The sequence below is a fragment of the Andrographis paniculata genome, unplaced genomic scaffold (assembly GCF_009805555.1).
Source record: "Andrographis paniculata isolate CXL003 unplaced genomic scaffold, ASM980555v1 Contig32END, whole genome shotgun sequence".
Taxonomy (NCBI): Eukaryota; Viridiplantae; Streptophyta; class Magnoliopsida; order Lamiales; family Acanthaceae; genus Andrographis; species Andrographis paniculata.
In genome coordinates, this window is record NW_026137565.1 from 7,067,664 (window position 1) to 7,095,230 (window position 27,567).

At 39.1% G+C, this 27,567-nt stretch overlaps 5 protein-coding genes and 1 long non-coding RNA gene across 6 annotated transcripts; 3 read left to right on the forward strand and 3 right to left on the reverse strand.

Annotated features, from left to right (window-relative positions):
* Positions 1-63: 63 nt before the first annotated feature.
* On the reverse strand, positions 64-10,577 carry LOC127248047 (homeobox-DDT domain protein RLT1-like). The gene is made up of 19 exons (XM_051270190.1): positions 9,762-10,577; positions 8,858-9,301; positions 7,386-7,465; positions 6,644-6,937; positions 6,474-6,563; positions 6,201-6,365; positions 5,875-6,097; positions 5,512-5,612; positions 5,293-5,379; positions 4,970-5,122; positions 4,720-4,875; positions 4,229-4,435; positions 3,756-4,161; positions 3,484-3,665; positions 2,896-3,396; positions 1,894-2,436; positions 1,691-1,795; positions 1,272-1,535; positions 64-1,015 (listed from the first exon to the last, which is right to left on the reverse strand). The coding sequence occupies exons 1-19, from the start codon at positions 9,886-9,888 to the stop codon at positions 260-262; spliced, it is 4,884 nt and encodes a 1,627-aa protein (XP_051126147.1). The 5' UTR covers positions 9,889-10,577; the 3' UTR covers positions 64-259.
* Positions 10,578-10,706: 129 nt separating this feature from the next.
* Positions 10,707-13,700, reverse strand: LOC127248048 (triose phosphate/phosphate translocator, chloroplastic-like). The gene is made up of 11 exons (XM_051270192.1): positions 13,166-13,700; positions 12,984-13,049; positions 12,816-12,894; positions 12,298-12,418; positions 12,106-12,201; positions 11,843-11,955; positions 11,685-11,762; positions 11,463-11,579; positions 11,231-11,330; positions 11,037-11,137; positions 10,707-10,932 (listed from the first exon to the last, which is right to left on the reverse strand). Exons 1-11 carry the CDS (start codon positions 13,510-13,512, stop codon positions 10,915-10,917), a joined length of 1,236 nt encoding a protein of 411 aa, XP_051126149.1. The 5' UTR covers positions 13,513-13,700; the 3' UTR covers positions 10,707-10,914.
* LOC127248050 (uncharacterized) lies at positions 10,851-11,579 on the forward strand. Its single transcript, XR_007837965.1, has 2 exons — positions 10,851-10,988; positions 11,199-11,579. It is a non-coding gene; the product is annotated as an uncharacterized LOC127248050 (long non-coding RNA).
* An 880-nt stretch (positions 13,701-14,580) lies between the features above and the next one.
* Positions 14,581-17,123, forward strand: LOC127247443 (pentatricopeptide repeat-containing protein At5g46100). The gene is made up of 2 exons (XM_051269273.1): positions 14,581-16,546; positions 17,003-17,123. The coding sequence occupies exon 1, from the start codon at positions 15,110-15,112 to the stop codon at positions 16,532-16,534; it is 1,425 nt and encodes a 474-aa protein (XP_051125230.1). The 5' UTR covers positions 14,581-15,109; the 3' UTR covers positions 16,535-16,546; positions 17,003-17,123.
* On the reverse strand, positions 16,878-17,646 carry LOC127247444 (protein DMP6-like). Its single transcript, XM_051269274.1, has one exon. The coding sequence runs from the start codon at positions 17,644-17,646 to the stop codon at positions 17,005-17,007; it is 642 nt and encodes a 213-aa protein (XP_051125231.1). The 3' UTR covers positions 16,878-17,004.
* A 5,837-nt stretch (positions 17,647-23,483) lies between these two features.
* LOC127247442 (receptor-like protein kinase HSL1) lies at positions 23,484-27,009 on the forward strand. The gene is made up of 2 exons (XM_051269272.1): positions 23,484-26,227; positions 26,310-27,009. Exons 1-2 carry the CDS (start codon positions 23,596-23,598, stop codon positions 26,696-26,698), a joined length of 3,021 nt encoding a protein of 1,006 aa, XP_051125229.1. The 5' UTR covers positions 23,484-23,595; the 3' UTR covers positions 26,699-27,009.
* The last annotated feature ends 558 nt before the right edge of the window (positions 27,010-27,567 follow it).

Sequence of the window (27,567 nt, forward strand, 5' to 3'; positions counted from 1 at the left end):
TAGGCCTATTGGCCATGGGAGAGAATATAAGATTCTTTCTGCAACATTGTACACGAAATCACATTGTCCTAAATGATAAGATCAAATTGCAATCAAATGACAGGTTCATTTTTTTTCCCTCTCAGACCCTAGAGGAGGAAATATGAATGTAAGCTGAAGAATTAGACAACATTAATGCTATGCTTGCAGTCATATATATAATTTTTGTATAAGATCGAGCCTTTTGATTATTTTCTTCTCCAAAATTCTGTGAGCTTCTTTAGTCACTGTAATCCCTTGAAGCTATTGATTGTGACGATTCGTCGTTGTCAATGTCGTCATCCTCCTGGTTCCCTTCGACCCTGTCTGAAGGGTAGCCGTTGCTTTCCATGTCTACTGCCTCCATGTTCCCGTCGGCGTAGCCATTTTCACAATCTTCCTCTTCACTAACTTCCTCCATCATCTCACTGCTTCTATTTGAATTCGCATCAAAAGTTGCTGCTCCTCCCCAATTTTCGTACCTGTATAGATTCTCATTCGCATTGTTATTGTCATCCAGATCGCCGGATTCTTCCATGCTGTCGCTGCTGTTGTCATTTCCAGCAACAATATTTGGAGGGCTAAAGTTATCTACATCCTCTCTGCTTGAATTTCTTGGCTCCTCTTCAACATTCCCAAAGGTGCCTGCATCTTGTAGGTCGTCCTGTGGAATCTCTGCGAGGAATTTCTTATCTATTCTCCTCTTCCGCAGAGTTCTGGGACCGCGCCCTATCTTCTGTCCGGTAGATCTTGCATCCTGCTTCCGGGGAATTTTCAAACTCCGTTTGCTGGATTGTGATGTTGATCCCTTGAACATTTTCTGAGCCTTTCCACGCGGGCGCCCACCTCGAGCACGAGGGACTTGCCTGTAACCAGAGCTGCCAGGAGTGCCGTGACGAGTATCCCACCCTTCCCCCTTCAGAGAACCACGCCTATCAAGCTCCATAGATTCAGCCTTTTGGATGTCCTTTGTGTAACTATACCGTTGGGCAGATTCCTGCAGGCAGACGAAAATAAGTTTAGAAGGCTGGGGTCAACAGAATGTCCTCTAACTTCATGCATAAATACCAATTTGGTTATTTTGGGATTAGCAATAAGCTACCACAACCTCTTATAGGCAAAATACTCCAAATTAAATCCTGCGCATAGAATCAATGAAAAGATACTTTCTTGCTTTCCTATAAGTTGAGTTCATATAAGATTGTGTGCAGTGTGTGGGTTTAGGGAATGGAGAGAGGAAGGTGACACTCAGCTGGTAGAGCTTCCATTTTCTTTTCATCTTGAGACTCAGACTTCTGCTTTGAGGTGTAAAAAATAGCCGTATCAAGCTCAAACAGCCGCAGAGCAGCAGCAGCGCTGGTTTTTGGCACCCAAGGAAGTTGAGGGAGAGATTCGCTGTGGGTAAAATCACTAGTAGCACGTCCAGTTGCATCCGAATAGCACAATAGTTCTTCCGTTGTTTCAAAATCCGCCGACAGATAATCACGCTTAATGGCATGCTCAAACTGTGTCACTATCTGTTGAAAGTTGCAGAGCACTTGTTTAGTCGGATCTCTCAACCAATGATCCATAAAAAAAATAAAGGAACCATGGAAAAACTATAAGCGCATTTACTATGGTACAGTTCATATATCTAAAAGATTATTCTTAAGCATTTCTGCTCAGTGAGAACCTGTAGAAGACCCTCAATGGAAGAACAATTCTGCAGCTCGAGGCCCCAAGATTTTCTTCGGTCATCAGTCCAGGAAGAATGGAGAGCCTCAAAGGGAATGGAAGCCTGTTGTATGTAGTTACGATAAATTACTAACAGAACAGGATACGGCATGTGAAGAAGTGTGTACGACAAATAATTGTTAAGGCGCTCTGTAACAATACCTCGAGTAAAGTAAGCACGGCTTTGATCAAACCAACTCTCAGGGGAGAAGAGCTTGAGCTTTCATTTCGATTGCAATAAGGACAAGTAACTTTACTAGCATCATAAGTATTAAGGCAAAACTCACAGATTTCCAACACTGGCAAACACCTTTTCTCTCCAAATGTCATGGCACAGATAATTGACGATTTGAAGCATTGCTTCCACATCCAAGTTCGTAAATCTCCATACCTCTTCAAGAGATTATTTTTCTCTACCTCATTCCTTCCAATTTCGATTCTAAATGATTGTGATGGGTCACAAACATCAGAGTTTGAACTGCATACTGCACTGCCAGGACTCTCAACACTGGGGCCAGCAAAACTACAATTTCTTTGATCTGTTTCTTGTTGGTCCTTGTTTCTGTTATGGTCCAAACTATTAGAGACTAAGCGATTTCTTCGAACAAATTCCTTGAAGCAAGCTTCAGCCCTTTGAAACATAATATGCATATGAGATTCTCTAGTACCCCGGGTGTCCAAAGATGTCAAAAGAGTATCAAATGCCTGCACAGTGAATAAATTTAGCACCGAGAGCACAAGTCCGAACATAAAACTAAATCAAATTAGATAATTCATGATTTGCCAAGAATAGAAGCAATAATAACAAGAGACAATGACAAATGGATGAACATTATGCAAAGTATCTGTATATTCTATGTACTGCAGAACATGATAGAGGGCATATAACACTTTTAGGATAATTAAACATGATTTTAATTTTTATGCCCAGACAAAAAGCATTAGAAGACAGTGAACTTCATCCCAAAGGCTGAACATGATAATTAAATCATCATATTTATGGATCATAGTTTAATTTGATCCTCGCATAGTTTAACCCCGTCATCAATCTCATTAATTTTTCCCCCAAAAGGAAAACTAGGGAAACATAAAACCCTATACACATCCATAGGTCAAAACCTGAAAGCAAAAAGTTTGGTAAAACATTTAATATGCGTTGCCTACCTCCTCAGAATCAAGAAGTCTCCAGTGGCCATTTGGTGATTCTACAAAGATTCTACCTGCACCACTGTCTAGGCAAGAAGCTGTAGCCACAAAGTACCAGTAACGGTTTCTCCTTCTATCTTGGCCCAAAGGCAAGGACCTGTACACATACAGTTCTTCTGCTCTTTGGCCTATATAAGATTTTAGTTGCAATCGTGACCTCTCTGTTGTATGTCCATTCTGTTGAGGTGCAGAGATGAAATGACCCATTGATGGGTCCTGAGGTGGATTCTCGACACTGTTTCTAACATCCTCAGCCACAGCAGAGGATTTGTCTTTCTCTAAAAGGGCTGATGATGGATCATAAATCTTATTTTCTAGTGGACTTAAACCCCTCTCTGCTCCAACATTGGAAGAAGTATCACAATACTTGCTAATAAATTCTTCTCGCATTCGCCTTTTGTCTACCTGTGCTTCAGCCCACATCTGCTTTTTAAGTGTGTTGGCAGAATCCATCCGATCCTGAGACAATGTATTTTGTTAGACAGCACTTCAGATTGTAACAATCTCCATTTATCAAATTTAACAACCACCACTAGAAAGTCAGACCTCAAGAATTAGACGAATTGCGTTTCCCTCATTTGCAATTCCAATCAATGCCACTAGGGCATTCAGACGCTCCTCAACAGATAAATCAGAATAATCACCTTCCGTCAGCCCTTGGACCCAGGGTTCGCCTGATTTGCTCTCATCAATTTCAACACCTTTCTGGGAAATTCCATCCCCATTATCTTCAGAAGAACAATTATTTGATTAGACACAGCTATTGATAAGTAAAGCAAAATCAAGTAGAAATGTGAAAGGAAGCAAGCCATTCTTACCAGCGGAACAAATTTCATTTTTCAGATCAACATCATCAGAGGGTTTTTCTTTGTCATTCCGTAAGCAAGAGTCAAGTTCATTTGGTTCATCAATTTTGTTGGTGTTCAATGGGGTGGCCAAAGCATCAGCTTCGGTGCCATCAGCAACATCACTGTCTGAATCATCATCATCTCTTTCTTCCTCATCAGCATTTTGACCAGCTAGAAAACCATTTGCATATCGCAGTATCTTCTCTTTGGCTGCTGCAATGACTGATTCAGCATCAGAAGGATCCTTCCTAAAAGCTGGTCGTACACAGTATGTTGATGGAGCAATTCTTTCAAAAAGTATTGGATCCCTTGACAAAGCAACAGATATAGAAGCCTCTGGAGTCTTGCTGGTTGACAAGTCACGAAGCCCCGATTTCTACAAAATAAACAAACTTAGACATAGTTGGATGTAACCAGACTACAGTTTTCTACCTAATACTTACTTGAATCTTCTCAGCAAGTTCAATGACATTTAGTCCTTTGCTTCCTTCAAGAGCAAGAACATGATAAGCAGCATATTTAACAGTCCCAGGAGTTAATCTGTGTCTTGACCTGCGTTGTAGGGACAATCCTTTTTCTTGCATCATTGCAACTGCACTCACAGCTGCTGAACCATTCCGCAGAGTGGACACAATATCCTCACAACCTCTCTGAAAGACAACAAGTGCAGTAATCATGGTGATGAAGTGATAAAATTTCAAAAACTAGAGATCATGGGTTGAATAATCACATATATCAGTGTCAACATTATTATAATGGATTGAAAAAATCAAGTTATGGCTAAGGAGTCTTGATATCTAGCAGAAAAGATATATTTGAGCCACGACCACTCTAGGGGGTCATGAGATGAAAAAGTTACATATCAAGACATTTTTTATCACAGAACATTCATAATTGGAACCTCTTAGATCAGATAAAACAGAAAACAAGGTACCTCCTCTTTATAATTTTGGGAACCTTGATCACTGCCTTTTTTCTTCAACTGTGGTCCAAAACCAGCAGAGAGTGCAAACTGCCTCAATATTTCAGGCCATGTCAATGGATTCAAATGCCTCTGCCAGTTTCTTATGTTAAAACCCCATGTATATGCCTGTTACAGAAATGGAAAATATACATAGCAACAGATATTAGATAGTGTCATAGAAGAGAAAGTGAAGGGCATTGAATTAAGATGGAGTAATTACCCCTTCAACAATATGAGGATGTCCACCTTCAGGATTGAAAGCACTGTATTGATTTGTGCCCGGCCCGCCTGAAGGTGTCCTTACAACATCTTCGATATCTGTTACAATAAGTTTAAGAACAGCAATATGTATCTCACCAAGCAGCCTTGAATCCTGTGGAGCAAAAGTATCAACCCACACATTCTTTGATTTAATTGAAGGAAACAAAATAACTGGGAATGGGAATATGGAAATAACATATCCATGCTTTTGTAGTCAAGCAATTTTTATTATTGAGAGGAGATGACATGTCATAACAAATTTCAAATATATCTGCAGCTTACCGGGTCATGTAAAGCTTGTATGAATTCATCAAGGGTGAAAGGCCAAAGCCCAAGAATATCGGCAAATGTGACACAGAATTTCCAAACCTGGAAAGCCAACAATGATCATTCAATAAATTAGTGCAATGCAAGAACTGAAACCAACTACTCTCATTCCAAAAGAGAAACGGATAATAAGAGGGGAAACAGACCAATAGAATTGGATCCAAAAATCCCTACCATGAAGAGATTCCCAACATTTTCCTCTGAATCAATCCACGGTTGAATGGCAAAAGGAAGTTTCAATTGCACAGATTTTGGAGGGAATTCACACAGAACTTCTGAATCACATAAAGTTTCATCAGTACAAAAAGTATTTTATCCACCAAGACATACCAAACAGTAGCAAATTATGAATATAGGATGGTCATAGCCAGATCCAATTTTATCCTATATGGTGAAAATTGTTAGGGAACCCTAATGGATATTCTCATGATTCAACCATGGCCTAGAAGCATCAGTATGTTTGATTTTCCAGTCTAAAATCCTTCACAGCACTATTCAACTAATATATATAACATTTTCTTCCTAAGCAACACCAACCTCTGAATGACTCAAGATTTTTTAATGAGTCGTAATCAAGAGAAACAATAGAAGGTAATCCTTTGCTCAAAGCAGCCAATTCCATCAGTTCCAGACGCTCGTCCTCAATAAGCTCCATAGATTCTTTAGCAATTCTCCGTGCTGCTGCCCTTTCCATTGCAGCCTTCTGTCTTGCAGCTTCCTTTTCTATGCGCCGCTCTTCTTTTTGTTTCTTCTTCTCAGCCTAGATATATACATGACATAATTAAGTGAATTAGTCAAAGAGAAAAGGTGAACAAAAATTGAACAATGAAGATGAAAGCAAAAGTGGCATAAGTTTAACATACCCGCAAAAGTTCCTTCTGCATAAATTTCTCCCTTCGCTCCATTTCACGTCTTTCCTCACGCTGAAACTTCTCCTCAAGCCTCTGCTGCTCTCGAATCATTCGTTGCTCTTCTTTTCGCCTTTCACGTTCTTGCCTCTCCAATTCTTTTCTCAGCTGCTCCTCCCTCTGGAGAGAAAATAATCATACTTCATTTAAGCAAACATTAATCCAGATGTTCTGGGCAAACAAGAAAGCCAAGGACTCTTAATATATAAAATCACAACACGTTCATACCTTTTGCCTCAGAAGATCTTGTTTTTCAAGTTCTTTCCGAATCTTCTTTTCTTGGGCTTGAACTTCTCTTCCAATTCGAGCTTCATCACTCTACAGACAACAATTAGCAATTGAATTGCATGTAGATGTACTAAAATACTCTACACACAATCAAGTAGTCTTGGATGTACCTTCCGTTTTCTCTCCTTGGGCATATTATCTTCATTTTGCATAATGATATGTGAATTCCTTGAAGATGAAGCTAACTGCATCTGAGTAACTGGCTGAGGATGTGCGTCCAAGTTTTTCATCTGGCCCTCAACAACATGTTGCTGAGGCGGATAACCATTTCCATGCATCGCTGACAGAGTCTTCGTGTTCACAACATCAACTGGAGAACCATAGATATAAGAAGGAGGGATGTACTCATAGGGGTCAGCTTGAATTTTAGACTCGACTGCTTCGTGAGGACCAGTGGATGAAGCCTGATAATCAAAACTTTCAGAACTTCAGCCATATATATGTATTTATATATTCTCATTGATAGAAATAATCTTAGTCTGCATTTTATGGAACCTCTTATATTTCAATCAGGTCAAATGTCAAGCTATTCATATATGTACATCCATAAAAGAAAAAGACCCTTTCTTTTAGGTTTTTCTCTATTATCCACCTTCATGACTGGTGGTGGGGTGCTCAGCACATTTCTTTTAGTTGATATTTATTTACAATGTATGCATGTATATAATACAAATGAAGAGGGTTACAATATGAAAATAAAAAAGTTAAGAAGACAATAGGATGGTCAAAGAAAGAGCAACCGACTGCTTAGATCTGACAATTGGCACCATCAATTTGCACGAAACTATTCATACACAAAAATTTATAGATCAGTCACTATAAAATCACAAGTTATCAAGCGACATAACTAACTTTCTTGTGCTTCACATCATATTGTCCATGTGATTTGCTTTCAAAAGAATTCCTGTACTGGTCTTGCTTCACTGTAGGCACTGTTGAATAAGTAACATAAAGAAATGTTAGGCATGTAAACTTCAAGGCCTTTAGAAAACCTATACTGCACCTTGAGACACAGAGAGAGAGCTTAAAAACAGAAACAGGAGCTCACACGCCCCCAAAATCAAACCGAACTGTATGGAATTCTTTTAAGTCAATCTTATTCGATTATTCAAACAATAACCCATTTTTTACTATTCAACCTATCAATTTCCATCCAAAAGCATCACACCCAACACCATTTTTCATCCAAAAAAAAATTCAGATTCAACAACTATGTCACTTCAAGATCATCAAAACAAAAAAAAAACACAATAACACAAAACAATTTGCAATTAACAAACCCAGAATGTACTGGTATTGATATCCTGATGTAATTTTGTCCATGGTATACAAAAGGAGGAGCCAGTCTACAGATATCAACAATCTTGAAAGACTTCCAGCCACATATATCAATTCTACTCTGTTAATATAGTAAACTGAGAACTTCAGGTTGTCATGGCGAGGTTCCAGACATAGCACCACCGGACCGCCATATCGCCTAGGTGACACGGCGCCCGCTATGGTGACAATTTGGCGATATACTTATTATACATTTTTAACATTTATTATACAATATAAAATTCTAACTTCACATTACTAAACCTTTAGTAAGTTTAACAAAAAGATCTACATGCCATAATATCAAATATCACCATCAAAATACTAAATACTAATATATCAGTTTAAAGTTTCAAACATAATCATTAATATTTAAAAACACCATTAACTTCTCAAATCAACAAAATCATTAATAAAATCAACAAAATAAAGTAGGAGAAGAGAAATAAAGATACAAATAAACCTTACAATCACATGTAATTAAACCTTATAGACAGCGACTGCGGAAACCGGCCAGCGACACTGACAACCAGCGGACAGCGACGGGCGACAGACGGCAGATAAAACAGAGGCAAGTAGGAGAATGAGAAAGTGAAATGCAACCTAGGGTTTTTAGTTGGGTTTTATATTCTAACTGGGTTTTAAATTCTAATTGGGTCATGTGGCGGGTCATAACATTTCAATCGGGTTTGGCTGACCCGCCTTGCCATTCGGCATCACCTTTGCATTTTGGCGACGCCTAGATGCTGGCCTTGCCAAACTGTGAGGCGTTTTGTCTGCATCGCCAGGACACCAAGGCGTCGCCATGACAACCATGCTCACTAGTTGAGTTATTTCAACTCCAAATTTAAACACACAGGATAGCCTTCTCGGGAGATCAAGAAATGCCACATTTTAAACATTTCAATAGGAAATCAAAATAGAACATCAATTTCGTCAAAAGCCTCGATACCAAGCTAGTATGTCAATGTTAAAATATAATCAACTGCAAGAACAAGAGAAATTACCTATTGGGGTACCAAATGCACCAGGGGGCAATTCCTCAAAATCCACACCTAAAATTGGTCCATCTTCCCTTAAGGGCTCTCCCAGCTGCCCCTCAACACATGCTATCACTCTACGCTCCATAATTGTTCTAGGAGATTCATAATACCTAGTGGGAAGCATTGGAGAGCCATTTCCATTATCAAACTGACTTGAGCCAGATCCAGAGCCAGATGCAGAACTGGAACCAGAACCAAAGCCCTGCCCATGGTATTCCTCTTTAGGGGATTCAATTGATCCCTTTCCTCCACCAGACCCAGGAGTGTGGGGCTTCATGGCTGCCGGTCCCATTGCCTCCTTCTTATCCTTCAATCTCCTATGACAAAACCACATCTGCAACTGTCGATCAGTTAGGCCTAATTTCTCTGACAATTCTGCACGAGTAGCCTCAGAAGGGTATGTCTCCACTGCATACAACCACAGAGGAGTTATATGTAGCCAGTCAATAGAGCATATAACTAGAACATGCGGCCTTTCCTCAAAAATCAAAATTATAAATATAACAAGAATAAAAATCCAGAACACACCCACACATTCTAATAGCAGATTCTCAAGACACAACAAAAAATATACCTTAGCTTCGTAATCATATTCACTAGAAATCCAACAATAACAATTTGTGCTTCACCAAATACATAGTACAAAAAAAGAAAAAAAAAATGTTGAAATTTTACTTGCACAAATCTATAAATTAGCAACAAATGCAAAACCAGACATACAAACTCAATAAATTAGATACATAAAAATATACCAAGAAATTTGATAAGTTTTCCAAATAGATGAACTCTTCAACACAACATAACTACAATTGAAGACAAAGGCTCCCAATATCCCAAAGGTGAATAACAAGAACAAAAAGAAACATACTTGCATAGGTTTTCTCGAGCTCTTCCAACTGAAACGGCGTCTTCATCTGGCGCTTAGGCCTCTTAGAGCCCTCCGCAGGGCTCTGATTCATGCTCCTATTCATCTCCCCTTCGGAACCCGCTTCCATGGCAGATAAACAGCAGCCCAGGAGCCCTAGAATCAATGACTCGTCTCGAAAAAGCTAGGGCTAACAATAAAATTATTCTTCCTATCTCGGCAGGAAAGAATACAAAAAAGAGAGGAATTTGTGGCGCATGTGATGTAAATGTAACAATAATAAACACGCATAGGGCAAATTATTATATGGAGACAGGTGTGATTGAGAACGAGAATATGTATGAAAACAAAGAGAGAGAAACCATGAACCACGACGAAAATTGGAGATCCACAATAAAACTAATAACCAAGTCTTGAAATTAAAAGCAACCCAAAAACTACAACAGCAACAACAGTTGTTGTAGGTTCTATCAATTTCCATCTTTAATTTTTCTTTTTTGTCGGAAATACAAGAGAAAGTGGTCTTTATATTTGTGCCAGAGGAATTTCCCTTTGGGTTTTTCAAGTCTTCTTGTTCAGCATCCCATCTTCCATTGCTTTGACTTGACTCTTCAAAATCATTATTTTTTGTTTTTTCTTTTAAATAAATACTACTACTACTATTATTTATACATCTCCCAATTTTGTGCATTAAAAGCTACATGAGACTTTCTTGCCTGATTCTGGTTCTGGGTGTTTTTGGTATTTCCTGGTGTATTTGACTTGTAATCTTGTGTTTTGTGCTGCTTTAGTGTAGCCAATCTTCAAGAACATTATTGGGCTTTGTTCTTTTACATGGGCCAACGAATTCATGAGCCGTGGGATATACTGATCCAAGTATCTGTGTGGCCAAGAATCAAGATCCAGTTTTTAGGCAAAATGATTGCAAATTGACACAAATTCAAATCATGGGTTCAACGATGGGGACAGGCGCAAATATTATTCAAGTCAGAGAACATTCAAGTTCAAGAGAAGAAATGGGTGTCGACGAAATTATGTAATAACACAAACACGTAGTTGGGGAGAGAAGTTCTTCAAATGTTTTTGGTAACAAATAAATAAAAGGCAGCAGCAGGTTGGAGAGTGGTTTCTTCCATGCCTTTGCATCAGTGTCTGCTCAGGATGATTTCATTTGCTGTCAGGAAACATAAAAAGAGATTCAGTCATTCAACATTGAAGAACAGCAGACTGGTAATTCGAATAATAACAGTATTGCTGAGTGTGGATTCTGCTGCTTACCCTTTTCTCTTCTTCCATCTTGGCCTTGATTAAGGAGTAGATCGCAACTCCGGCGATGGCAATGCCGGTGCCGATGCCGGTTTGCAGTGAAATCTTGTTACCTGTTAAGAGTTTTTCATTCATACTTAAATCAGTCGTTTATATCATTGTAATTATTACTAGATTGGGGCCAGGCAGAGTAGCAGAGTTCTTACCAAAGACTAAGATGGAGAAACCGATCACGAAAACTCGTTTCAAGACATTCCCAACTGCATGGGTGAGCGGCGCCACTCTCTCCAGGGTGTTGGTTGCCAGCTGAGGATATTGAAACAGAAACAAGCATGATCGATGATTCTCAGGTTCCAAATCATTGTAGAGGGTAATGTTTTGAGACAGCTGCACTAGGCTAAATTACGACGTTTATATATGTATGTATAGTGCTCTAACCTGATTGTAGAGGTGGTAAAACATTCCCACCCAGAACAGATCAGTGATGAACTTTGTAAGACCCACTTTAGCAATTGCATCATTGAATCCATGCTTCATCAGTTGAGGTCCCTCGATCTGTGCAAGATAATCATACAAGGAAAGAATCAAGATGTTGTTAAAGCAATAGGAACTAACCCAAGGTTGTAAGAGTGGCACTGCTGTTGGTCTTGCTAGACTTACAATAATGGCAGGCGGGAGGCAGACAATGAGGGCGATGATTGAGATGTAGGCATACAAGTTAGTGCTATCCATATCGGTCTGCAAAGAACCTATTGATCAAATAGAAAGTTCGAGCCATAGCTTCCAGTTTTATTGAGAAACAAAGGGAAGCATTTAACCATAGCTTTCTTCGAGTATATGCTCCGGTAAGTGAATGAGATGTTGGAAATCATAGCACTAATAAATCCCGTCCAGTTGAAAGATAATTCAGTCAGGGATGCCATTGAGACACCTGCAATTTATTCTGTATATTTTAAAACTAACATAGAAGATAAGAACACATCCCACAATTCAGAGCAAAGCTGCTCACTTCTTTTGTTTTGTATTACATGAAAGTGTATAGTGAACGGTAGATTTTGACAAAAACAACATTAAGGATTACCAATAACAACTGGAGCCAGCGACAACCACAATGCCCACGGTATCTGTTGTCCAAGTATGAACTGTGAAGCCGCAGCATTGAAGAAAGGCTCAAGTGCTGATCCAAGCAGAGCAAAAGAACCAAAAATCAGACTATTTAATAAGGCAAAAGATATCGTTGCTCTAAACTCAATTGAATTGATAAATATTTTACCTTTGATGGTATGAGTGAATGAGACTGCAACTGCAGCAAAAGAGACATTACTAGTTATATGGCCTATAGCATGGCAGATAGCAACTGGGATGAGCAGCTTCAAGAGGTTTGAGTCGATTGGCTAGACACGAAAGCAGAACATCAATAATCGACTCTAGATTTAGTGAATAACCATGCAAATGAACTTCTTTCTCATTTGAAACCATAAAGAAGAAACTAGAATCCCGTGTACTATTGCATCCTTGAAGAATTTATCATCAGTAAGTTTGCAATTATGAAAATCCCTCAGAATGCAATCACGAGTGCAAATATTGCATATGCCCTTACACAGATTCCATTCGAATGAATTCACAGATAAAGACGTGGCGACAAACATGTTAGTGCTTGTTATTAAAAATATCAACAACATCATAAGACATGGTTAGTTAGCTTAAATACACGAATCATAAGCACCAAGATAAACAGAATCATAATAGCATTAACGTCATGAACCATCCCTGATTGAAGAGATCACTTACGGCGCGCTTCGGGAGGCCTACAATCCAGCTTAGTAGACAATATACAACACCAACAAGGAGATGAACTGCGGACACAAAACTGCAGGGATGGATAGCCAATTGATTAGCATCAATCAGTCCAAGTTTTATTAATCACAGTGATTAAAACTTAAATTATAAGATGCTTACTAGGGGTAGGGGAAGTAATTGTAGATCTTCTTGTTGATGATGTTGAATATCACGTTCAGGAAGTACCTTATACAAGCAGCAATGGCAGTTTATTAAAATTCAATCAATTCAGTTAGACGATTCAAACGACGATGAGCGGATCGTGCACCAGCGGTGCAGGTTAGTAAGGTCACGTAACTTACCACATGAAGAAGAAGAATCCGGTGACAAGAGCGGGGTATTTCTCGAGAAAGCCGACCTTACCGCCGGGGCTGCCTTCTGCTGGCGAAGAGGATGCTGCTAAGCACGGATGGAGGCAAATCCTCTTCGCTGCTGGAGAAACCACGCTGACCGGTGAAGATTCCTGCGGAATGATTGGTGGAATTTGCGTCCTCAATACCAAGCTTCCGCGGTCGCTGTGCCTCGCCGGAAAACTGCAGGTTCCAGTGAGCTTTGCCGGGAAGCTGCAGGTTCCAGTGAGCCTCGATGCCGGCTTCATTGACAATGCCAGGCCGCGAATGGTCGCGCCGCTGAGCACGCGAGATTCCATTCTGGCTGCCGAGAGAGTGGTGCGTTGCAGGTAATGCAGAGAATTTGTTGCTGTAGTTGGTGGTGGTGGCGGAGGCTACGGGCGAGCTAACATGCGCCGGGGAGGATGGCGAGGACGTTTGAGTGGATGCTTCCGCCTGACAAAACGAGCGGTCGATATTCTTTAGATTTTTCTCCGATTTTATTTTATCTCACGGATTTAGGGTGTGTTACAATACTTTTCGATTAGTTTCGATTTTTTTATATTTTATTTTTTTTCTGATTTTTTTTTTTTTGGATGAAAATTAAAATACGGTAGAAATGTTTTCCATTAAAAATAAGTTTTGATATCCATAATTTATATAAATGTTCTATCCATTAATTTAATTAATAATAATATAAACTATTATTTTTTCAATGTCTTTTTAAATATCATAATTTTTTTTGATAATGCGAAAATTCATATTAAATAAAATTCTTATTGATATTTTATTATTTGAAACTTTTTACTTTTAATTTCAAAATCACAATATTTATATTCTTAAAAATATTTAAAAACTTTTTACTAATTGAAATAGTAATTAAAAAAAAATCCTGCATTTTTAAATAGATATATTTTTATATTAGATATTGAAATACTATGGAATAATATAAAAATAAGATGAGAATCAATAAATACTCATTTAATGTCTTGAGTTGAATTGGATCAATAATGTGAAATGAAGTATGTTTGTTTTGTGAAATTTTTTGAAAAAAAATTAGAAAGAATAATATTTAAATAATCTTTACTTGAAATATCAATGCTATGTTAGACAATAATTTTAAATTTTATATAATTTTAAAAGTCAAAATTTGATATTTAATATAATATTAAAATAAATGTTACCGCAAAAACTTTGAAAAATTCGTAGGTAAAGAGTAAACGAGCCCAAAATTGGCAATAGTATGTGATTTTATATCATTAAATTAATTAATTAAGAAGTATTCTAGTACACTATTAATTACACGGAAAGAAAAGCTGACGTAATTACATAGTTGGATGACGTGCACATGAAGTGGGCCACTCTTATCTTATCCTCCTCCAACTGTAAGGCTCTAAATCAGACCTTCAGCTTGTCTTCTATCACTTCTTCCAATCAAATTTTGCATTATCCCTCCAATCCATCATCATCATTCTATCCACTTTTATCCAACTGGGCCTTCCTTCCAATACATATAATTGAGCAGATGGGTAATTGGGTTGGCCCAATAGAATAACCCGACCCGTACATTCTATACTATAGGCGGAGGAGGATTCGGCCCATTTATTGAAAGGGCAATTGACAAGGCTCTGGTCTGTCGCTGCGTAAGTTCATATGAATCAGTGAATCCGAGTGTCCACGTAGCGTCGAGCAAATCGGCGGCGAGCAAGTGGACGTCGTTCTTATCCGGCTTCGGATTGTTGGGGTGGTGCTTAATGTTGTGGCGTTACATGTGGTGACGTGAATTTGAATGATACGATTATGTTGGCGGAAATTTATGGTCGTTGATGGGCTTCAAACTGTTCGACGAAATGACTGTGAGAAAATCTTAAAGCAAAGTATTTGAGAAGGGTAGGAGGAGGAGGGGGCAATAGGTGCATGATGAAGTGGCCAAAGAATATCACGCCTGCTCTCGTCGAGGGGTTGATTTCGTCCGAAAAGGATTTGGATAAAGCACTGTCCATATTCGACGCTGCCACAGCTGAGTATTCTAATGGCTTCCGGCACGATCATAGTACATTTGGGTTGATGATTCGGAGACTGCTCTCTGCTAACAGGTTTTTACCCGCAGATGATATGCTCGTAAGGATGAAGCGAGAGAAGTGCGATGTTACTGAAGGTATATTCTTGTCCATTCTCAGGGCTTATGCTAGAGTTCACAAGCCCCATGAAGTGCTGAGGGTGTTTGGGATGATGAAGGATTATGGAGTTGAGCCCACGGCGAAGTCTTATGTAACAGTGTTTTCCATTCTTGTCAACGAAAGCCAGTTGAAAATGGCGTTCAGGTTTTATCGGTTTATGAGGCAGACAGGGGTTCCAGTTAGTGTTGCTTCGCTTAATGTTCTGATCAAAGCACTATGCAAGAGCAGCGGAACTATGGATTCTGCTTTCCGGATCTTCCGGGAGATGCCGAACCGGGGGCACACTCCAGATTCATACACTTATGGCACTTTGATTAATGGGTTATGTAGAGCTGGGAGAACTCTTGAAGCCAAAGAGCTTTTGATTGAAATGGAGGCAAAGAACTGCTCACCCACGGTTGTTACATATAGTTGCTTGATACACGGATTTTGTCAGTTAAATAGGTTGGATGATGCCTTGCAATTGCTCAAGGAGATGAAGAGCAAGAGCATTGAGCCCAATGTCTATACCTATAGTTCCCTTATTGATGGTCTTTGCAAGAATGGGCATTCTTTGCAAGCAATGAAACTGTTCGATAGGATGGTTCAGAAGAACCTACTTCCAAATTTTATAACTTATAGCTCCCTGATTTATGGATTGTGCAAGGAAGGTAAAATTCATGAAGCAGTCCAAATTCTTGACAGAATGAAGCTTCAGGACTTGAAACCTGATGCAGGGCTTTACTCAAAGATAATTATTGGTTTTTGTGAAATAAACAAATTCCAGAAAGCAGCAAACTTCCTTGATGAAATGGTTCTTTCAGGTATTACCCCTAACCGTGTAACATGGGGCCTTCATGTCTGCATTCACAACAGAGTAATTCAAGGTCTTTGTTCTGAGGGTCATCCTAACCAGGCTTTCCAGCTATATCTTAGCTTGCGAAGTAGAGGCATATCAGTCGAGGCAAAAACCTTTGAATCTCTTATACACTGCTTCTGCAAGAAAGATCTGTACAAAGCTGTTCGGATAGTTGAGGAGATGGTAACTGATAGATGCATTCCTGATGTGACAACATGGAATTCCTTGTTGGATGGATTTTGGGATAGGAAGAAAGTGCGGGAAGCTGCTGAATTGTTACACTCTAAACTGATGGATGAATTCCAGAGTACTTCATCAAGTTGAATATAAAAGTTGGTAAGCTGATTTTCTTTGTGAATTGTAATTGGATCTATATGGATAGTTATTCATGAGTCTTGGGCATGATTAGAGTTTCATGGAAACCTTGTCTGTTGCATGATGATCTAATGTTAGATTCAACCATTGTAAGAATCAATGAATGAAGTCTTGGCGAGCCAATAAAAGGTTATTGCAAGAATTTCTCTTATGCTCATATTATTTTTTGACTTGCAAGAATTTTTTGTGCTGCTTTCCAATTTCTTGTATTTTGTGTTTACTTTTATGTGAACCATTTCATGGATTCAGATTCTGTTAGAAGGATGATATCACCCTTAAACACTCACCTGAATGATTATAATATACAGAGGTTTTTGGCTTCACTTTGTGTTATTCACATTAAAGAACAACAAGCAGTGATGCCCTGGTGATGAACAAGGCCAAGCATACATCCTCATCAATTTGAAATGTTTGCAGATTTAATTGCCAGTGAGTGGAAAGCCAATACCATGTCGTTTAGTAGGAAAAACAACAAACAACATACTGCAGGCAACTCCGATCCCGACGGGCAGTGCAGTGAGGACCTCCTTTGTTCCAGGTGAGGGTTCTGGGTAGAAACAGTGCACTACATTTTGATCAAACAATGCAATGGCTGCGAAAACCAATATTGACATGAATGCATGTGCAAAATCAATAAATTTCAGCTTGTACTTGGCTGCAAGCTCTGGTGGTATGGTTGCTGATCCATCAATGAACCACATGCCACGAAAGGTGGCAAACCCATAACAAATATTCCCCTTCTGGTCCTTGAAGCTGTCTGTGAAGCTGAACAAGAAACAAGACAGGCCACAGAGAGCCACAAGCCCAGCCGTGAGCATTCGACTAACGGCATCACACTCTCCCTGGTTTGAGAATATTGGGGCCAGAAGCTGAAAAGCAAGCACCGATCCTGTCGGAAGAAGATTGGCCAGGTTTGCGGTGCTCTCAAATGTCTGGCTAATAGCTTGCTGGATGAGGGTTCGTTCAATTTCAGGCAGACCTTTATTTTCCAGCAATGGCACATCTTGTTCAGAGATTTCTTGACTTGGCCCGGTTGCAGTTTCAGCTACCTTGATTTCCATTTCGGACGTGTTATTTGCTTGCAATGGAATTAATGCAGCACAACACATTTATAAGAGATGCAACTAATTATCTGTCTGGAGTGGAAGCAAAGGGAACTCATATAGATATCTTTGCCTTGCAAGAAACTGAAAGAACCAAAATTTTCTTCCGGGATTCGGAATCATCCTGCCTATACATTTTAAAGGTTGGCTTCCTTAGTAATGTTTTTCTATACTTTTTCTCATGCTCTGTGAATAACTGAATTCTGTTCTGAAATAGTATATTATTTCAAGAGAGCATCGTCACTGCATGTCAGGTCTTTTTGGCTGAGAACATGTGACTTTATTGCTGGGTTTGTTATTCTTGATTCTTTTCGCCTGCTTTGTTATGTTTTTTTGGTCTTACAACACCATTATTTGTTGCCTCTATTTGGAATATCTATTATCTTTATGACAACTGCTGTTGCAATCTGCTAGTGATTGATAGCTAAAATGTGAATTTTCGGTAGGATATTATGCTTCACAACTTCCCGTGAAAGGATGCATGACGTTCCTAAAATGCAGTATTGGAGTACACGTAATCATGAATTAGGGCACACATTTCCATCTGGTCCAACTGGTTGTTTCTTGGTATCTACTTTTATTGGTTCAATAACACTGATGTTAAGCCTTAGAAGTGTTAGCCCAACATGTTATTGGGCCTGGTTATGTCCAATGTCCCCAGCTAGTAAGGGTGTGTTTGTTTGGGGGTTTGGATTTTGAGTTGGGATTTGAATAGTAAAAATTTTGAATTTGAATAGTTGTATGATGTGATATAAATAGGGTTTGATGTGATATTTTGAATATAAAATTGATTTTTAGTATAATATAAAAAATAAAAAATAGGTGTTTGATTTGATGTTTTTGGGGAAAAAAAATTGGATGAATAGTGAAAATCCACCAAAATCCTTCAAAACAAAACAAAACAAAACAAAACAAAACTAGTTGCATGATCAGGATCAGCCATAATTAGATGTATAGTAAGTGTTGGTGACCTGTTTGTACCAAATGTTACCTTTTGTGTAATTTGAAATTGGATAGCCCTTATAAGAAACTGCATGTAGTAGACAAACAATAATTGATTGAAGGCAGTAACACCACCGATTTAATGAACACACATTAAATCATGGAATTAGGATTAATGATGGAACTTTGAACCCAATTAATTTTGCAAGACATCTTCTAATTTTTGAAATTCTTGAAATTTTATTCTAAATTGTTCAGTAGTACCACTAATTCACGTCTAGCTTGCAAATTACAACAGATTAAAATTGCGAATGTATTCTAATACTTCATTAATATAGAAAAGTAGTTAAAGCTGGAGAAGAGTATTGTACAAATGTCTAAAAATGCAATTAATTAAATAATAGGTATAATTTTAATTTCAAACCAAATATTAAAATAGTTGAATACCAACCCTTCAAGGCACTATGGTATACCTTGAGTGTTAATCTAATTTTAGTCCACGGACAGAAACGTGTGTTGCATATGTTAGTTGAACTAATGACTGGATAAAAAGAGATGAGTTTAAGAAAACTTCTTCCATTAAGGGCACAAAAACTGTATGTTTGTTAGTAGATGAGAATTAGATAATACATATTTCATACATAAATAAGAAAATATCTGTACCCACTAATAACTTGCTATTAGGACTATTTAATCCTTGAAGCAGATTGAGCCAACAACCTAATTTCTGAATTCATACAAAGGCCATTAATAGGGCCCCAACCACTCTATCCGTTATCATAATTGAAAGCTTTGATCAGAATCTGGATTAGTATAATCAAGAAAAAAAGGAAGGTGGAGAATTGTGGGATATTATCATCATGAAAGATAGCATCATAGTGTTCCCTTCCTGGTGCATGAGGAGCCCATGTTCATGAATCAAGAATTTAGGTGGGATTGAAGAAATAAATTCAGCCATTTAGTTGGACTATTATTATTTGTGCTAAAGCATGAAAGAAAAAAAGAAGGAAAGATTGGAGTATTGATTTCATTGCCTGCTTGATGTTATTGGTAGCAAGGACACTTTTTTTTTGCTTATGTTTCTGCCCTTTCATGGTTTATTACAATGGTCTGTCTCACCACTTATTCCCTCTATTCAAGGGGCTCATGTTTCTCCATTACATAAAGCTCCTATTCATGTAATCATTCTGTTCCTGTTTCTCCACTACATAAATCTCATTTCCTATCAACCTTTTTTTTGGGTATATATATACTGTCTTGCTTACATCAGAATTTTGGAAAATAATTGACCATGCCCTAGCCGCAGACATAGCATGGCTTGGGAATTTCCCATCTTGTCTTTCTTCTCCTTTAAAAGTTGAATTTTTTTGTCATTGTGTGTAAAAATACATGAAACTGGCAAGCAATACACACAATATACAATGGATAAAACATCCAACAATTACCTTACAAGGTCTTTGCATGGAGGTCAAGAGAGCCATAGGGATATATAGCAGTCAATCAATGTCTATTTAGGACTAAAGTACCAAAACAACACTTGACAGCTGTTGATGATGTTGTAACAAATTTATATATTTTAGTTTCATGATATTTTTAGACAATTTCTAGCCTCCCTCCCTTTGATTTTTGTCTGCATGCATATGTGGGTATGATTTGTTAGTATTTAACTTTGGATTAATCAATTAGATGATTAGTTGAACTAACCCCCCATTACATGATTCTTTGGTTCTTAACTACAAGATTGCATTCTTAATGGGAATCTATCTGCTGTGATTTCATGCCATTAATTAATTAAATTTACACTAGAAATAAATGAAGACGGTGGCTGGCAGTGCCTGCAGGGACCATCCCCTCCTGAGTCTGACTTCATATATTCTCTCCCCTTGCTATTCCACGTGAATAGCATTTAAACCTATCCCCCTTCAGTCATTACCTTCCAATCCACCATTAAATACAATATCATCATCTTCATAAAAGTAATTTATATTTATTGTATTTCTTTCATCAGAAGTCCTGCAGGTGCCAAAGAACATATATATATATGAATATATATATATACCACCCTAGTCTCTACCTATACCTGCTACTGATACAGGTGTTACTCACCTGATGATGATTTATATAGTTGATCTACTACTCTACCCGTAGTATTTTACTAGTGGAAGGAAGGATTGAGTGATTATTAGTACAAGTTTGTTTTAAAGTGAAGCACACCTGCCCAAGATGCTTACAGCCTAGCTGTTGTGACAAGTCCAGTCGCCAAAACAGGCTTCTTAAAGTAATCATGTGTCTGAAGAAAATCAAGAATTGCACCAAAAGTAGTGATCACTAGTAGTGTGCACACTATTGATGATGATATTGACTGTAAAGAAGAGAATTACAGTGCGCATGTGATGTGAGTAAGGCATAAGCTTGCTAGCTATCTAGCTATCTAGCTAGCTAGCCACTTCTTGCTTATTGTCCACAGCAGTGGCAACTGGCAATCACCATCATCATCACTCCTATTTGCTGCTGCTAATTAATTAAGCTTACTGTATCTTGCCACTAATTGGGTCATTATTTAACTATAGGAGTATTCAACTGAAAGACAGCAAAAGGAAGTTGAGGAGGGCATGCATGCCATGCCATACTGCCCCATATGATCAAAGTGCCAAGAAATTGAATTAAACAAATCTCAAATGGAAGGGTGTCTGTGATCTTTATTGCCTCAAAGTTTGTGAAAGGATTGGCAATGGGGGCCCCAGAAAGATCTGTATGAGAGCTCCCAATCTTCAAATATTCATGAAATTGTAATTTATATATATGTAGAAAGAGAGAAAAGAGAGTGGAAGTCTTGTGAAATTTAGAATACAAGGAGTAGATCATCATTGGATTATATCTTTCTCCTTTTCCATTTCGAATGGGACCACTAAAGCCCTCAACTAGCTTTCATCATCCTTGGTTGCTTTTCACATTTCTATATTCCCTTGTAGTATAAATTATACTTTTGCCTCTGTGTAACAAGAAATCAAACTTTGCTATTTTCATCATTTAAGTTTTCTTTTTTTTTGAAAGCGCTTTGTACTCAACTTTTTGTTCTTATAAAGTGCGACTTCTACCAAAAGAATAATAGAAGCGCATCTTTCCACACTTAAAAGCGCTACTCACAGCCGCCCATCTCCCATAGCTTAATGGCAAACACAGTGATGATCCAAGAGGCAAAGGTCATTTTAAAAAGCGTGTTTGCATGTAAAACACGAGTTAATCCTCGCAAAATGACACTCGCGCCATTTTAGAAAGTGATTTGGACAGCTAATTTCCTTTTCAATAAAACAGAACACAATTTGTCCAAGTATCTCTACCTCGACAATCATTATATATATATATACACATACACACCTAATCAATGTAGTGAAAATTCTTCAATATGGAATTATTATTATTATTATTATTATTATTATTATTATTATTATTATTATTATTATTGTAGTGAAGGCATGTGGCAATGAAATTCATCATGGTAACATTTAATTGGTTTAACTTGAAGAATACTTCTAATTTCAACACTTAATGTATAATAATACTAATTATTATTACAAACAATAATAATATGGTCCATTTTACCTACCAACATTAACTCATTATATCATGTCCATGTCTGCACCAAAAAATAATTAATCAAATCACTGTATTTCTACACATCGTTGAATGAAAATTAATGTGTTTTTGAATTTAGTGCAGCTGTTAGATAAGTATTTAATTCAAGACATAATTAATTGTCAAGAATTGTTAGATCAAATTATAAATAACTACATTAACTGTCGAGTAAAATCATCAACAACCTACAACAATAATCATTATTCTGTTTATTCGAAAATTCACCGAATAATAATTATATATTATTTCCATGATCTTTTGGTTGGTGAAGCATTAAATAATGCCATCGTGTCGTTTTGTTACTGTCCTAGTTAATTTCACTTTATTTTATTTTATTTTTGGGTAATATCTGTAATTAAGAAACTTATATATAAATGAACATTTGAGAAACAAATAAATTTAATGCAATAACCAATGAGTAGATAAAGCAATGAATATTAGTTATAATTATTTTACCATATTGTATGGTCATTGGTCAAATTGTTCATTATGATTGCGATATCCTCACGCATGTACTCTATTATGCAATAGCAATTCCCATTAGGGGAAAAAACTTGTCACATGTGTTACATTTACAAAGTCTGCAAACAAATAAAATAAAATAAAATAAAAACCTCTAAATTAATACATGACAAAATAAATAAATAAATATAAGTTACGCCGCATAGTTTGAAATTTTGTGCACCTTTGTCCACTACATTTCCTTGCATCGTCAAAGCTTAGATTTAAATTAAATTAATGTGGTGTCAGTTTTGGACAGAAGAGCAATTTCATTTTCACCCAGGTTGTAGTGAATCTTGGATTCAGATTCGGGTGGGTTTTGGAAGCAGAAGAAATAAGAACAAAAAACTACACTGTGACACAGAAACAGAGGATTGGTTGGTTGGTTCATTTTGATAATGTTCGAAAATGACACATTATTACATATGTATTTGTTTTGATTTATAATTCCAAAATATTTACCAATGAGTGACATAAAAATACTATTCCAATTTCGATATGATTGTCGGCTGGGGAAATTAAAATTAGATTGAATTTATCATTACAGTTTAAGAATAAAATTGCAATAATTAATGGTTGGAAGTTTATCTGACAGAGTGACTACGGGTGACTCAACTGTGGCAATTTTTGATAATTATTTATTTATTTATGTATATTGTGATAAATTAAATTAAAATGGATATATATATTTTGTCTATATGTATGTGAAATTCCAGGTCACTTTCAATTCAGCAAACATGTCATAGTCGTAGTCAATTTCCCAATTCTTTTACTCCCACCTCAGATTTTTCTCTGTCTTCTTCTCCTTCAGCTCGCACCCGCCGGAAAATGGAGCGCCACCGCCGCTGCCGCTGGAGTCTGCTTCTCTTCTACCTCCTTCTTGCGCTTCAGTGTGTGCCTCTGATTTTCTGTCTTAATGAAGAAGGATTGTATCTGCTGCGAGCCAAAAGGGGATTCGACGACCCAAATGCGGTGCTGTCGAACTGGAACCCTAGCGACCAGACGCCGTGCAAATGGAATGGCGTCGTGTGCGATTCCGCCACCGGATCGGTCGTCTCCGTGGACCTCTCCAGCTCCAATCTGTCTGGCCCCTTCCCGTCCATTCTCTGTCGCCTCAAAAGCTTGAGCTCCATTTCATTCTACGATAATTTCGTCAATTCGACGCTGCTGGAAGACGACCTCGCCTTGTGTCAGTCACTGGAGCATCTCGATTTGGCGCAGAACTACCTCACCGGCGAGCTCCCGAGCAGGCTAGCGGATCTCCCCAACTTGAAGTACCTCGATTTGACAGGGAATAACTTTTCCGGTAACATTCCCGCGAGCTTCGGCGCGTTTCCGAGGCTCCAAGTGCTCTCGCTGGTGGAGAATTTGTTGGAAGGAACGATCCCTGCGTTTCTCGGCAACATTTCTACACTGAAGCAGCTCAACTTGTCGTACAACACGTTCTCTCCGGGTCGGATCCCGCCGGAGTTGGGGAACCTCACTAAACTCGAGGTGCTGTGGCTTACTGAGACGAGTTTGGTTGGTGAAATCCCTGACTCGCTGGGTCGACTCGGTCGACTCACCGATTTAGACCTGGCGTTCAATGCGCTAACCGGTACAATCCCGAGTTCGCTCACTGATCTGACGAGCGCTGTTCAGCTGGAGCTCTACAACAATTCGTTGTCCGGCGAGCTGCCGAGCAAGGGATGGTCGAACATGTCTGCATTGCGGCGGCTCGACGCCTCCATGAATGATCTGACGGGTCAGATTCCCGCCGAGTTGTGCGAGTTGCCGCTCGAGTCACTCAATCTCTACGAGAATAACCTGCGAGGTGAATTGCCGGAAAGCATTGCTAACTCTCCAAATCTCTACGAGCTGAGGCTGTTCCAGAATCAGTTAACCGGAAAGTTGCCTCCCAATCTCGGCCGGAGGTCGTCGCTGCGCTGGATTGACGTTTCAACCAACAAATTTTCCGGCCAGATACCTGAAACTCTGTGTTCTAATGGAGCTCTCGAAGAGCTGCTGTTGATTGAAAATTTGCTTTCTGGTGGGATTCCGGCGACTCTGGCAGAATGCCGGAGCTTGCAGCGCGTGAGATTAGGGCACAACAGCCTTTCTGGTGAGGTCCCGGCAGGATTTTGGGGCCTTCCTCACGTTTCACTCCTTGATCTCGCCGGCAACTCTTTTTCCGGCGGAATTTCCAAAACCATCGCCGGTGCGTCTAACCTCTCTAATTTAATTTTATCAGCTAACAAATTTTCCGGTACGGTGCCTGATGAAATTGGGTTTTTGGATACTTTACTCGAAATTTCTATGGATAACAATGGCTTCTTTGGATCTTTACCGAGCAGTATTGTGAATCTTGGACAGTTAGTCAAACTTTACGCCCAGAATAATGCCTTGTCTGGTAAAATTCCAAGTGGGATTCATTCTTGGAAGAAGCTAAACGAGCTCAACTTAGCAAACAATCAGTTTTCTGGGGATATTCCTGATGAAATTGGGGATTTGACTGTTCTAAATTATCTTGATTTATCTGAGAATCAGTTGTCTGGTAAAATCCCTGTAACCTTGCAGAATCTTAAACTCAATCGGCTCAATCTTTCGAGCAATCGACTTTCAGGTGATATTCCACCTCTTTATGCCAAGGAGATGTATAGAGATAGTTTTCTAGGGAATCTGGGATTATGCGGTGATATTGAGGGTCTGTGTAATGGAAGAGATGGAGCCAAGAGCAACAGCTACATGTGGCTGTTGAGATCGATGTTTGTGCTCGCCGGATTCATGCTCGTTGCCGGCGTAATCTGGTTCTACTTCAAGTACAAAAAGTTCAAGAAGGTGAAAAGTTCGATAGATAGATCAAAATGGACGTTGATGTCGTTCCATAAGCTGGGCTTCAGCGAGGACGAGATATTGGATGCGTTGGATGAAGACAACGTCATAGGAAGTGGTTCGTCCGGAAAGGTTTACAAGGTGGTTTTAAGCAATGGCGAGGCAGTCGCAGTGAAAAAGCTGTGGGGACGTTCGAAAACCACAGATGATCCGAGCAGCGACCTGGAGAAAGGCGGGAACCATCAAAACGATGGTTTTGATGCAGAAGTCGATACTCTGGGCAAGATTAGGCATAAGAATATTGTGAAGTTATGGTGTTGTTGCACAACCAGAGATTGTAAGCTTTTGGTTTACGAGTATATGCCCAACGGCAGCCTCGGTGACTTGCTGCACAGCACAAAAGCCGGGTTGCTAGACTGGCCTGTAAGGTTCAAGATAGCCATGGATGCCGCCGAGGGACTTTCCTATTTACATCACGATTGTTCGCCTCCGATCGTTCACCGAGATGTGAAGTCGAATAACATATTGCTCGATGCAGACTACGGTGCTCGCGTTGCGGATTTTGGTGTCGCCACCGTGGTCGATGCTAACGCCAAGGGCACGAAATCCATGTCCGTAATCGCCGGGTCTTGTGGCTACATCGCTCCCGGTTAGTAGATCAATCTTGTATTCATTGTTGCTGTATTTTTATCCTTGAACGTTAATTTATTTTCTCGTAATCGTCGTTACAGAGTACGCGTACACGCTTCGCGTGAACGAAAAGAGCGACATATACAGCTTCGGCATTGTAATTCTGGAGCTGGTAACCGGCCGGCTTCCGGTGGATCCTGAGTTCGGCGAGAAGGACATCGTGAAATGGGCATGCACGACGCTCGATCAGAAGGGGGTCGACCATGTCATCGACCCGAATCTCGATTCGTGCTTCAAGGACGAAATATGCCGGGTACTCAACATTGGCCTACTCTGCACTAGCCCGCTCCCGATCAACCGGCCTTCGATGCGACGTATAGTTAAGATGCTGCAAGAGATCGGCGATCATCTCAAAGCTACCGTCGGGAAAGACGGTAAACTCACACCGTACTACTACGAAGTCGCCTCAGACAACGGAAGCGTAGCCTGATCCCGATTTGAAAAACAAAACATCATCGTCGAGTTTTTTCTACACGGAAACGAGTCGAAAACGAGAAGTGGAGTTGCGAATGAAGGCATCACCAGCATCTACTTAAACATGTGTTCTTAGTTTAGATTTATACCTCGTGTTGTTTGTAATGTGTGTAATGTTTGGTACGGTTTCCCGAGAGTGATGATGATGATTATATAAACATGTGTTTTTTTCTTGCATCAACCGGGGGAGTTTGTTCGGTCAGAGTCATTTCTGGTGAGCTGCAGGGAGATGATGATGATGATTATATAAATGGTAAAATTTCTGGATGTGAGGTTCGTGTTTTTGTTCTTTCTTTCTTCCCAATCCATCTAGTTATAAGCTCTGCTATACTTACTGCTGTAATAAATTTGAAAAGCGTTAGTGTGATGAGGGTAGGGTAGGCCATGGTGGTGTGGACATGACAGGTGCTTTTCTTTGTGGTCCTGTGGAAGGTTCCGAGCTCTCTTCAATGGCGATCGACCAGCCTGTCGGAAAATTCATTTAATGAGAGGCTTTTTAATTTGTCGGTCGGGTCGGGTCAGGGGAGGGAGAACGGGTCCACGTCATAAAATAATGGGCTTAAATGGTCCATTTGTGTACTAAATGGTGCTACTAATAAAATTACAGCCCAATAGAGGCCCAAATTGTACATATTTAGCCCGTCTGCCCATTTCAACCAATGATTAATTCCTCCTCATTGGAAAACCCTGTCCTATAGTTAATAGAGACGCGCAGAGAAGGTAATTTGTCGTCAAAGAAGAAAACAAAAATTATAATGAAATAAAAGTTGGTGATGATTGATGATTGATGATTGATGATAGGATAGGATCGATAGATAGATAGGA